Below are 13,203 nucleotides of genomic sequence, written 5' to 3' on the forward strand. Positions count from 1 at the left end.
TTGTTGAGTACAGTACTCAACAATCTTACTGCGAACTCTTTGCAGTTTTCCAGAACGCCTCACTTTGTGGCCTCAGGCCTTCAGTCCTTTCCGAGGCCACTCCCTTCACCCAGAAGGTTCTACAGCCCCACTCCAGCCCCGCGTACCAGACACACACTCAGATACTTTCATCAGCTTAAGCTGTGCTTCAACACTCCATCTGTCTGGGAACTGTCTTGAGTTAATCCCCCTGCTGTGAGGCTGTGAGGTGCCATCTCTTCCTAGGGCACCAAAATACATTCTAATCTCAAATCTAAACGTTTAGATCATCTGTGAGAGTGCAGCATTCAAGATCATCGAGCATCATTCACTCATAAAAGACTATTTACCATGCTCTGCAAACACAAAACGCACATCTTTCCTGAGGTAAGGATTTCTTATCACCTGTGTCATCTCCCCCCACCGCAACTCTGGCCCCTTCCCCAAACACACCTCTAAGCCCTGCCCGTACTTGGCACTCAGGAAACTGCTGGCAGAACTGAAGTGCCAGTCTAAACAGCCACTCAAGATGTCAGTCAAAGGACCAGCCTGGCGTTAACTAACAATCACCACATCGAGGCCGACCCTCTCCAAAAGCTTTCACTTCAATGGTCTGACTTACATCAATTTTTACTTTTCTTGGTCACACTGGCTTCTAATCATCTTTGCACTATCTCTGCATCGGATGCCCTTCCTTTATGCTTTCTAAGTACCTGTGCCTATAATGCTGTCGAGGTCCAAACCACATTGCCTCGAAAGGTCTGTTTATCGCTCCCACTAGGCTGGGAATTCCTCCAAGTCCGGCACACATCGTAGGCGTTTCTACCCCCAAGGAGGCGCCATACTTGGCCCAGACTGGCTGCTGTATATCCATCGGCCAAAGTAAAGGGAACCAACCTTGGGCATTAGGGTAACAGTCCTTACAGTTGTCCTGATAGAATATTATCTTAAAGTCACAATTTATTTTAGAACCACAATAAAATACTGACTTAAATCCAAAATAACTTGTACTGGGTGCTAGTAGTCAAGCAACAGGTCTAAGAAAAACTGGTGAAATTCTCTCTGAGACTTGGGAGGAGACTATCACGATTGGAGTTTACAAGCAGCCACCTGGACCTATTCTGTGGAGCCCTGGCACAGAACCACTGATCGGTGCTTTACACTGGCCCTGTCCACACTCTGACAAACACGAGAAAGCAAAGTCTGAGCGGCCGTCAACGTTCTGTGTAACGTTTCAAATTCAAGTCCATCAAAGCTGTCTCCTCTTCTGACTTAATGCCACGCACTCCATTCTTAATTCTAGTCCATTCTCAAAAAGCCACGAAACATCTGTACCCTTGTCCCCAGTGGGGCCACCTTCTGAGAATGAGGGTCATTCTTTTCCATTTCTAGTGACCACTACAGTATAGGCCCTTACATTTCTACCTGGACTAGACACTGGTGTAAGTGGATTCCCTGTTTCCAGCGTCTCCTCTGTGTAACCCATTGGTCACACTGCACCAAATTCGCCTCCTTTTAAGTCACTGGTTCAAAACATTGGATGCTACTTTCATCCCCTCTGCCCCAGGACACCTGGCAGTATCTGGAGACATTTTTGGTTGTCACAACTGGAATCTCGTGAGTAGAGGCCAGGAAAGGCCCCTGCAACAAAGAATGATCTGGACATAGATCACCGTGTTACCATGGGCCAGTCATTTAAATTCTTTGGGCATCGGTTTCCTCATCTGTAAAACAGGGTTAAAGTACCCACCTCAAAGGGCTGTCGGGAGGAATAAGCGGAGAATACCGACTCTGCACTGGGAACTTTCATACGTTTTTTTAAAAATTCCTAATGCTGTTACTTTTTTCTCAAACAGAATTATTCTCACAGTAAAAAGGCTAGAATGGCCACTGATAATGGCAACAGAAGCTCAGAAGAAGAAGATGTAAGATAAATACCAATTCGGTGTTTTCTGGGCCTGGAGAGATTATATGTCCATAATCTGGAGTGGAAGCTCTTTCCCAGGGCATTCTGGGCCTGGGTGTTTTCTGGGCCTGGATAGATTATATGTCAATAATGTAAGCAAGCAAGGTTACTGAACCATGGTTAGAACAAGTACAATTAGCCTGGAAGGACGTGAATGTCACTACCGAAAAATGCAGTAAACAGATTTAGAAAACTGTAGGCTGACGGGCCTGCCATGGAAAAGAAAAAGTCCCCATTACGATGTCACTCAGAAGGGACTGCAAGGATCCAGCACCAGAGAACCCTCACACACTGCCCTCTTTTCTTTGGCAGATGCCTGTCCACAGGATGCATCTGGAACGCTGTGTGAACTGACAGAACTTCTCACGAGAGGCTTGTAGAGACATGACTTGGGTACGGTGACAACTGGAATAATGGCACCAAAGGTGGTGCATCGCCCAGTGCCACCACGGGGACATCTGCTCCCGTTTCCTCCCCAAACCCACTTCCTCTCTGTTGCAACAGAGGAATTTCCCCTATCTGAGGGCAACCCCTGCACGAGTATCCTGGACCCAGCCGCTGTCCTTCTCAAAAACCTGACTCTTTCTGTTACCTCTTCTCCATCCTACACCTCTACCAGATCACTCCATCCAACTTCAATATGCCTCGCTGCCATCCAGCTCACCCTTCCCTGCCCTACGGTTTCCACGCACTTTTTAGCACCTCCCCAGCCCTGCCGTCAACCATCTTGAAAGCGTGGTTCTAACAGTCTCCTCACCTCTCAACAAAATTCCGTTCCCTCGTTCTGCTAAAGTAGGCCAAATCCAAAGTCACTCTCCTGTCCTCATTGTACAGGTATTCTGAACTTGCATTCAAGCCAAAACAGAACAAAAACCAAAAGCATAGGGAAAAGGATGTCTGACTTGCAGCAGCAGCAGAAACTCTCTAAAGAGATTTTAATCCCAGTAAGTTCAGAATAAATCCTGTTCTTAGAAGGCCTTCCGACTCTGCTGTGTACTGGTAGAATATCACTTGGAATTCAGTTCTGAGGATGATAACCTTGCAAAATGCACCTTTTAAACTTTCATGACTGCTTGACGATGCAACCCGTTGCCCCAGAGAACAGTGTGTGGGAAGGCACCCGGCAAAGAGCATGATTTCTTTTTTTTTTTTGGCCAAGCCATGTGTCTTGTGGGATCCTGGTTTCCTGACTAGGTATCGAACCCGTGCCCTCTACAGCGAAAGGGCAGAGTCTTAACCACTAGACCACCAGGGAAGTCCCAAGAGCAAGATCTTTTCCTGCATGATTACAACTTTAAAATTTTCAACTAAACTCAAGTGTCAAGCAATCTGATTGGCAGTGGAGCCAGTATTATAACCTTCTATTTAGCAAGTGAGAAAACATACCCCAACTTAGGGCCAGGTTTTCTGACTCAGTTGATCCAGACTGTCCCACTCAAAAGTTCAGAATACTGACATGTTTTATGAAAGTGAAGACACGAGAGTGTCACCAAGCCACCACCTTACGTGGTGAAGGCAAAGCCAGACCCTGGAATGCCCTGGGAAAGAGCTTCCACTCCTGCCCCACCTGACTCTGGGGAACGCCGAATGGCAAGGGATCCATGATTAGGAATCATGAGACTTTCCGCCGGCGAGAACCACAATCCTCCTCCTGCGGGTTTTAATTTCTTCCGTTCTCCCCATCACCCTCTTGCACAGCGCACCTCCCTCCACTTGGAAGGGCCCAGGGAGATGATCTAATCTTGTCCTTAGGCTCGCCTCCCTCCTAAGAACCCCCGGGGGTCACACCGAGCCAACCTAGTGCTTCCCTCGTAGTTCCCTTCGGCCAGAGCCCATCGCCGCCGCCGCCCCTCGCGGTCCCGCCGGAGGACCGGGCGGTCGGCCGGGACCGCGGCGCACGGACGCCCCGCCAGTCCCCGCGCCCCGGCGGCTCACCCGCGTGGGACATAGGCGCGGTGAGGTTCCCGTGGCGCTCCTCGTTGTACAGGACCACGGCCGAGGCGTTCCGCCGAGCCGCCACCAACACCTTGTCCTTGAAGGTGCAGCCCCCGCGCGCCACCAGCGCGACCCAGGGCGCGGCGCCCCGGCCGCCGGGCACGAGGAAGCGCGTGCGGGGCGCGCAGCCCTCGGGGTCGCGGTCCTCGGCGCGCGGGACGCCCACCAGGCCCCGCGCGCCCTCCTTGGGCGAGCTCTCGCCGAAGCGGCCGCTCTCCGAGACGGTCCGCACGCTCCGGTTGGTCTGCGGGTCCACGTACTCGGTGCTCACCACGGCCGAGTACCACTCGAGCGCCCGGCCCCGGGCCCCGGGCGCACACAGGGCCAGCGCTAGCAGCGCCAGCGCGCCGCGGGCCCCGCTGCGGGCCTCGGGCCGCCGCCGCCGCCGCCACGCCATGGCCCCGCCGCCGGGCTGAGCAGGAGAGGGCCGGGCGGGAGCCGGAGGGCGCTGACGTGCCAGGCCGCCGAAAAGCGCAGAGAAGTAGACGCCAGCTGCCGAGCCCGGGAAGACCCAGTCCCGGTGGCGGGAGGGGCCACGGCGCACGCGCACCTGAAGAAGCAGCGGGCGGGGCGGGGCGGGGCCGGAGGGCGGGGCCGTGGCGCACGCGCACCTGGCGGGGCGGCGGGAGGGGCCTCGACTGGTCCCGCCCCCCCCCGCGCAGAGCCCGGCGCCACGCATGCGGGCTCGGGACCACCGAGTGCTTTTTAGAGTGTCGCCGGATTCCTGCGGCCCGGCGGTCCCGGGACCCCAGGACCCTGCGGGCCGAGGCGGGGGTATGGGAAGTGACCGCCCGAGAAACGGGAAACTTCTCCGCGAGCCGGCCAAGAGGCGCGGGAGCTTGGTTGTGTAAAATCGCTGAACGGATGTTTATGAAGAATTCGCTGTGCAAGGCACGTGGCAAAGGCCTTGCTTGTCTAAAACATTGAAAAACAGCTTAAAAACTCCAAAGCTGCACAGATTTTCCATATACTTTTTGTTACCGACTTTGTAACGCTAATTAATTTTGGTATTTTGTGTATAGTCTGTAACATTGAAGTGAGTGCATCTAACTACTTGTATAGATGAGCATTGGAATGGTACAGCAATAAACATATAAAAAGAGAAAATGTATTGTTTGGAAATAAAAACTGGGTGACAGTCCACATGAAACTGCCTTGGAAAGGAAGCCTTACTGCTACAGGAAAAGAAGTTTAGAACACTGATTTCTGAGTGATTCATCTTCCTTCTTTGCACAAGAACCTTCTCTGCAGGAAGTAGGTTGCTGTCACTCACACCAGGCGTTTTGTTGGGCCTGACACCCTATTCTGTGTCTTCTTTGTTATAAGTCTTTCTTGGACTGCATTTTAAAGCTCGGCTCCAAAATGCAGCCCACAGCCCGTGAGTTCTCCCTGAAGTTGGATCTCCTCTCCCTTTTCCATTAGGAAACTAATTTGAAAAGGCTGAAAGGATCCCAAGGCTTGAGGCCTTCCCCTTGTCCCAAGCCTAGAATAAAGGAGATAAGTTATGGTGGTCATGGCAGGCTAGGGCATGATATGCTCTACAAACAGTTCCCAGAACAGGTGTTTGCCTTTTCATGCTATGTCTTGCGCATTGATTTCCTTCTTCCTGAGATTCTCCTGCTCCTGGCTCTTGCCTGGCAAATGCTATCTTCGCCTTCAAGGTTTAACTCAAAAGCTATTTCTTCTGTGGAACCTTCCCTGGTTCCTAAAAGCAAACTTGGGTGCCCCTCATTTCCCTGCTGCTTGTGTATGTTTTGCTTACGCATTAATGTTGTACCAGCAATACCGCTTTCCAAATAGTTTTTTGTCTTCTTATAATACTGCGAGTTTCCTGAGAGCCAGGATTGTGTCTTTGCTAGTTTCATGAGCCTGCCTCAGCTAACACAGCGTCACGTGTGTAATCCATGTTTGTTAAATAAGCAAAATAGCTCTTTTGTACTGTTTGAGTTAAAACTCTTATGATTACTTACAGGTTTGTTGCTCAGAGGAGTTCACAGACTAATAGGAACAGGCTTGCAGCTGTTGAGCCCTTAGACCCACCCCAGCTTCTTGGTTTTAATTTGCTCTCTACCAGCTTCAGGCCTCAGCTAGTTCCCACCCCCAGCCCCTAACCCCCAGCCCCGTCCAAACCTGCAACCACTGGCAGCATTGGACATTTAGGTTATTATCAATCTTGTCATTACAAACAATTTTGCACATATGCCAGTTTGCACATTTATCTATAGGATAGATTTCTAGAAGTAGAATTGGTGAGTGCAAAGGTCAGTACATTTGCAATTTTGGTAGATATTACCAAAATGCTCCTCCACAGAGGTTTTACCAAACTCCGTTCCACTAGCAGTGTCTGAGAGTACCCTTCGATGTAGTGTGTTAGCACACTTTTTGAACTTTGCCAATATGACAGGTAAATAATATCAGAATGGTTGTGTTTGGGTATGCAGCTTTTTACTGCTTTTTATTCAAATTAACACCCTGCTCCCTTTTTATTTTGCTGTTGATCATTACTGAGAATCAGATGAGGAATTTAAAAAAATAACGATCATGAGAAAGTTCTCAGTTATTTTGTTCCTGATTCCTGGTTAAGCGAGTCGTTCTCAGCTTGGCTATACCTATGAATCTCCTGGGGTGTTTTTTTTAAAAAAAATACTGGGACTTCCCTGGTGGTCCAGTGGGTAAGAGTCCATGCTCCCAGTGCAGGGGGCCCGGGTTCGATCCCTGGTCAGGAAACTAGATCCCACATGCATGCCACAACTAAAATCTGGTACAGCCTAAATAAATAAACAAAAATTAAAAAACTTTAAAATACCAGAGCTGAAACCATTGTATGTGATACTGCAATGACGGATATGTGACATTACACAATTGGCAAAACCATAGAATGTACAACACAGAGTGAACCCTAATGTACACTAATGACTTTAGTTAATAATAATGTATCAGTATTCATCAATCATCAGTTGTAACAAATATACCACACCGATGCAAGGTATTACTACTAGGGGAATGGTGCAGGATGGGGGAGCAAGGATATGGGAACTCTTTGGACCTTCTGTTTAATTTTTCTGTAAACATACAAGTGCTATTAATTAAAAACAAAAACAAAACTCCAGGCCCACTTTCCTTGGAGATTCTGATCATTGGGAGTGGAGCCAGGCCGAGGTAATCGTTTAAAAAAATCTCAGGTGTTGCAAATACCCAGCACTGAGCCACTGCCTTAAAATGATAATTGAAGCTCCAACAAGCTTTTATCCAGGTCCCAGCCCAGCCCAGTTAAATCAGATTCTCCAGAAATGGGGCCAAGGCATCCTTAGCTTACCAAAAGGTCCCTAGATGACTGTAATGTGCAGTCAGTTCTAGTTTGAAAGCAGCTGGGCAATGGTTCAACCCTGACTTGAGCTCAGAAGACCTTTGAGGGGGGCATGTACTTCCTCTTTGCAAGTACATAGGTCAAGGCAAGTAACAGAGGGTAGCCACAGTTGGTTCTAGTGGTTCTCAAAGGTGGTCCTTGGACCAGCATTATTGGCATCACCTGAGAATTTGTTAGAAATGCAAAGTCTTGGGCTCCACCTACTGAATCCTAAACTGGGGAGTGGAGGGCAGTGAGCAAAGAGGACCCAACTGTCTGTTTGGATAAGCCCTCCAGGTGACTGATGCACACGCACATTTGAGGACCACTGCCCTAATGTCATAAAACAGTTTTTTCTGGTACCTGGATTTTGACCTTGCCCCTTGGGAAATGATAAGCGGTAGCATTATCCTTATACTATATGACATCCTTTTCAAGAGCCCCCATGTTAGCTGTAATATTAATAGAGTTCCAACTTCAAAGTTGTAATTAAGAAACACTTATTTAAATGTGTAATATACCAAAGTTAACTTTATTCATACCAGAGACTTTAGTTGTGTTACCTAGATAGCCCTTTTTTTTTTTTCGGCCTGTATCTGGATAAAGATTTTTTCACCTCTACAGATATTTTAACTTTTTCAAAATAGTATTAATCAGGAAAGTTGTAATTCTGCATAGGTCCCACTCAAATAACACTGTATAAATGAACCTAGTACTACCTGTCAGTGTGATTGAAGATTTTCTTGTTCAAAGTGTGCAAAAGAATCCCTAATAAAGAAATACCTTAGAGGGTGAGGTTGATAAAAGACAGAAAGTGTCAATCATTACCCCCATTAAAGAATTTTGTATTCATTGAGATGGTTCTTTTTCTCATTTTTTGACTTTATAATACATGTAGTGGGGAAGTATCTCAGTTTACAATTTTACAATCTCAGATATGCAAGAATTCTTCAGTTCTTTGTTCTTTTGGGTGGTGGTCTAATTAAACAATTGCTTGTCTAATTGCTCTAGCTAGGACTTCCAAATACTATGTTGGGTAAAAGTGGCAAGAGTGGGCATGCTTGTCTTGTTCCTGATTTTAGAGGTAAAGCTTTCAGCTTTTCACCTTTCAGTATGATGTTAGCTGTGGGCTTGCCATATATGGCCTTCACTGTGTTATGTTCCCTCTATGCCTGTTTTGTTGAGAGTTTTTATCATAAATGAATGTTGAATTTTGTCAAAAGCCATTTCTGCATCTCTTAAGATGATTATATGATTTTTATGCTTCATTTTGTTAATGCGGTGTATCACATTGGCTGATCTGTGGACGTTAAAACAGCCTTGCATCCCTGGAATAAGTGCCACTTGATCCTTTAATGTATTGTTGAATTTGGTTTGCTAATTTTTTTTTTTTTTTGGCTGCATTGGGTCTTCGTTGCTGTGCGTGGACTTTCTCTAGTTGCAGCGAGTCAGGGCTACTCTTTGTTGAGGTGTGCGGGCTTCTCACTGCGGTGGCTTCTCTTGTTGCGGAACACGGGCTCTGGGCACACGGGCTCAGTAGTTGTGGCGCACGGGCTTAGTTGCTCCATGGCATGTGGGACCTTCCATGACCAGGGCTCGAACCCGTATCCCCTGCATTGGCAGACGGATTCTTAACCACTGCGCCACCAGGGAAGCCCCTGGTTTGCTAATGTTTGTTGAGGAGTTTTGCATTTATGTTCATCAGGGTTATTGACCTGTAATTTTCTTTTTTCTTAATGGAGTCCTTGTGTGGTTTTGGTCTCAGGATAATGCTGGCCTTGTAAATGAGTTTGGAAGAGTTCCCTTCTCTTCTATTTTTTGGAAGAGTTTGAGAAGGATTGGTATTAATTCTTCTTTGAGTGTTGGATAGAATTCGCCAGTAAAGCTGACTGGCCCTGGACTTTTGTTTGTTGCGAGAGGTTTGATTACTGATTCAATCTCCTTGGTAGGAATTGGTCTGTTCGGATTTTTTATTTCTTCATGATTCACTCTTGGTAGGTCATATGTTTTTAGGAATGCATTCATTTCTTCTAGGTTGTTCAATTGTTGGTGTATGACTGTTCCTGGTAGTCTCTTATGATCCTTTGTATTTCTGTGGTATCAGTTGTAATATCTTCTCTTTCACAGAAAACCCTAAAGACTCCATCCGTCAAAAAACTTACAACAAATAAATGGATTCAGTAATGTTGTGGGATACAAAATAAATGCACAAAAGAACTGTGCATTTCTAAAAATTAATAATGATCTTTAAGAAAAAAAATCCATTTACAATTGCATCAAACAGAATACAATTCCTAGGAGTAAATTTAAGCAAGGAGGTGAAAGATCTATATATTGAAAGCTAGAAGACATTAAGGAAAGAAATTGAAGAAGACACACAAAAAAGGAAATATATCCATGCTCATGGATTGGAAGAATTAATATTGCTAAAATGGCCATACTACCCAAAGCAATCTACACATTCAATGCAATCCCTATCAAAATACCAATGACATTTTTTTCACAGAACTAGAACAAAAGTTGTATGGAATCACAAAAGACAAATAGCCAAAACAATACTGAGAAAGAAGAAAAAAGCTGGAGGTATCCTGCTCCCTGACTTCAGACTATATTACAAAGATACAGTAATGGTATGGTACTGGCACTAAAACACATGGTTCAATGGAACAGAATAGAGAGCCCAGAAACAAACCCACACACTTATGGTTAATTAATGTGCAACAAAGAAGGCAAGAATATACAATGGGGGAAAGGACAGTTTCTTCAATAAATGGTGTTGGGAGAACTGGACAGCCACATGCCAAACAGTGAAACTGGACCACTATCTTATACCATACACAAAAATTAATTCAAGATGGGTTAAAGACTTGAACGTAAGACCTGAAACCTTAAAAATCCTAGAAGAAAACATAAGTGGTAAGCTCTTTTACATAGGTCTTGGTGATTTTTTCGACTCTGATACCAAAAGTAAAAGCCACAAAAGCAAAAATTAAACAAGTACGATTACATCAGACTAAAAAGCTGTACCCAGCAAAGGAAACCATCAACAAAATGAAAAAGCAACCTATGGAATGGGAGAAAGTATTTGCAAATCATATATCTGATAAGTTTAATATCCACTAAATATAAAGAATGTATACAGCTCAATAGAAAAACAATTGGATTAAGAAAAAATTCAGAAGTTCTGAACAGACATTTTCCCAAAGAAGACATATAGACGGCCAACACGTACATGAAAATATGCTCAACATCACTACTTATCTGGGAAATGCAAATCAAAATCACAATGAAATATCACCTCACACCTGTTAGAATAGCTATTACCAAAAAGACAACAAATAACAAGTTTTGGTGAGGATATGGAGAAAAGGAAACCCTTGTGCACTGTTGGTGGGAATGTAAATTGGTGTAGCCACTATGGAAAACTGTATGGAGGTTCCTCAAAAAATTAAAAATAAAGCTACCATATGATCCAGCAATTCCACTTCTGGGTATTTATCCAAATAAAACAAAAATACTAATTTGAAAACATACAAGCACTCCTATGTTCACTGCAGCACTATTCACCATAGCTGGGATATAGAGACAAACTAAGTGTCCATTGATAGATGAATGGATAAAGAAGTCGTGGTGTACATACACGATGGAATATTATTTAGCCATAAAAAATGAAATCTTGCCATTTGCAGCAACATTGATGGACCTTGAGGGCATTATGCTAAGTGAGATAAGGCAGACAGAGAAAAACGCCTTTCTTGTATGACCTCTCCTATATGTGGAATCTAAAAACAAACAAACAAACAAAAAAACCAAGCTCATAGATATAGAGAACAGATAGACTGCGGCTGCAGGGTTGGGGAGAAGTGGCAGTCAGGGGTGGGAAAGATGGGTGAAGGAGTCAAAAGGTTAAATAAAAATTTTAAACAAATTATAAATGTACCTACTCAGCATGCACTCAGTACCGCTTCTAGGTATTTATACTGCAGATAAACCTCCATATGGGTGAAGGGACCAAAAGAGAAAAGAGAGAGAGAGAAAAAATAAAAGCTCATCTCAGGGCTTCAGGGCGAGCAACCTAAGCCTTGCATTTTCTCTGCACTCTCAAATTATAACGTGACTTCACATTTTCAACCTCGCCACCCCTGTTACTTGGCCCACCCCGAAAGTATCTGAGTCTGTGGCCCCTATTTTGGGCATTCTCTCTTGTTAGTGGGAAGCCCCGAGCCAGCCCTGTGGTTGGAGACCCTCGAGAGGGAAATTTTGAGCCGCGTCAGAAGGACCAGTTATGGGGCAGGAACACAGAGGTGGCCCCGCCCCTTCCTCGTCGCTTTCCCCACTTCCTCCCCAAACCCCAGCTCTGCTTTCAGGTTGGACTCTAGGTAGGAGATGTGGCTCCCGGAGCCAAAGCGCAGTTTTCCAAAGTGAGTCACAGCCATCAATCAGCCTGTGGGCTCGGTCCCAGGATGGGTGTCTCCGTCTGCACAGGCGCCCAGCAAAATGCAGCGGGCTCCAATGGGGTCCAGAATCCAGGGCTGCAGGCTGAGGAGGAGCCCTGATGAGCAGTCCACTGTGGTCACATTGACCCTCACTGTCAAGGTCTCTGCTGGTGCCTTGAAGTCCGTTCACACACCACCTCCCTGCCTATCACGGCGGGCAGGGAGGCTTGGCCGGCAGGGAACCCGAGGCCACCTCACCTAAGGTCTCAACATCTTCCTGGGTCCAGCCCTGGAGGCTGTTCCGTCCCTTCCTCCTTCCTCCCCTCTGCCTCTGGAAACTTCCTCTAACCGGTGTCTCTCTCACCGTACTGTGTGTGCTCATCGCCTGAGGAAGCTGTTGCAAGAATTTCCTGGGTCTCACCCTCAAAGATCCTGATTCCAGAGACCAGGTGGGACCCATGGATTCACATTTCTAACAAGCACACAGCACCTCAGAGGACCACTCTTGGTGTGACACTGGTGAGGACCGCTTCAAAGGGTGGAAGAGCCTTAGAACAGCTTCTGTTGTCTGTTCTGCAAAGCTTTCTGAGGCAAAGGAAAACCAAGCCCTGGACCTGTTTGAGCTGAGGAGGGTGTGGGGTGATGGGGTCATAGAGAGGAGAACAAACAAACTAGTATTTCAGAATAGATACTGCCAATTTGAAATTATGAAATTAGGTTCTGCGACTAAGCATCACTTACGGGGGTGGGGGATGAATTGGGAGGTTGGGATTGACATATAGACACTATTGATACTAGGTATAAAATAGATAACTAATGAGAACTTGCTGTATAGCACAGGGTGGCGCCTGCCCCAGGGTGAACTTCTATGGGATGCTATTCAAAGCAGAAAATCCCAGGTGGCTCCTGAGAAGAAGAGATCTCTCTAGGCTCCTCTGAGTCTAAATCTAAGCCACAGTGGCTCCGGAATGGCTCTCATATGGGTCAGGGGTGCCTTGGGGTCTTTCTCCACTTGTCAATCACTATTTGAAATAAGTGATTGAATGAAATGAAAAAGCCCATAAATATGGCACTGAAGCATCGAGGGGGGTAATCTGGCAAAGTTGGTCATTAGGCCATTAACTAGAACATTATCAAACATCCTTTCCAGGGACTGACTCAAATTATAATTAGATCCAGGCCTGGCGCATCCTTTATACAGTTTGTTTGGTTTGTTTGTTTGTGTGTTTGTTTTTTAACCTACTAACTACCTCTTCAGTCTTCTGAACGCTGCCAGCATTAAGAGATGATGGATAGGGCTTCCCTGGTGGCACAGTGGTTGAGAGTCTGCCTTCCGATGCAGGGGACGCGGGTTCGTGCCCCGGTCTGGGAGGATCCCACATGCCGCAAAGTGGCTGGGCCCGTGAGCCATGGCCGCTGAGCCTGCGTGTCCGGAGCCTGTT

The 13,203-nt window shown here is 46.3% G+C and overlaps 1 protein-coding gene across 2 annotated transcripts in view; it reads right to left on the minus strand.

The window, feature by feature from the left end:
- Positions 1–4,526, minus strand: part of RNF149 (ring finger protein 149) — a 28,995-nt gene extending 24,469 nt beyond the window's left edge. For both annotated transcript variants that reach the window (XR_014295828.1, XM_082641958.1), the window contains exon 1: positions 3,920–4,526. Coding sequence is in view for 1 of the 2 variants with exons in the window: in XM_082641958.1 (XP_082498084.1) it covers positions 3,920–4,376 (457 nt within the window). In the remaining variant the exon portion in view is untranslated. The remainder of the gene's footprint in view (positions 1–3,919) is intronic.
- Between the last annotated feature and the right edge of the window lie 8,677 nt (positions 4,527–13,203).

This window comes from Mesoplodon mirus (genome assembly GCF_964341445.2).
Source record: "Mesoplodon mirus genome assembly, chromosome: 14".
In the NCBI taxonomy this organism is placed as follows: Eukaryota; Metazoa; Chordata; class Mammalia; order Artiodactyla; family Ziphiidae; genus Mesoplodon; species Mesoplodon mirus.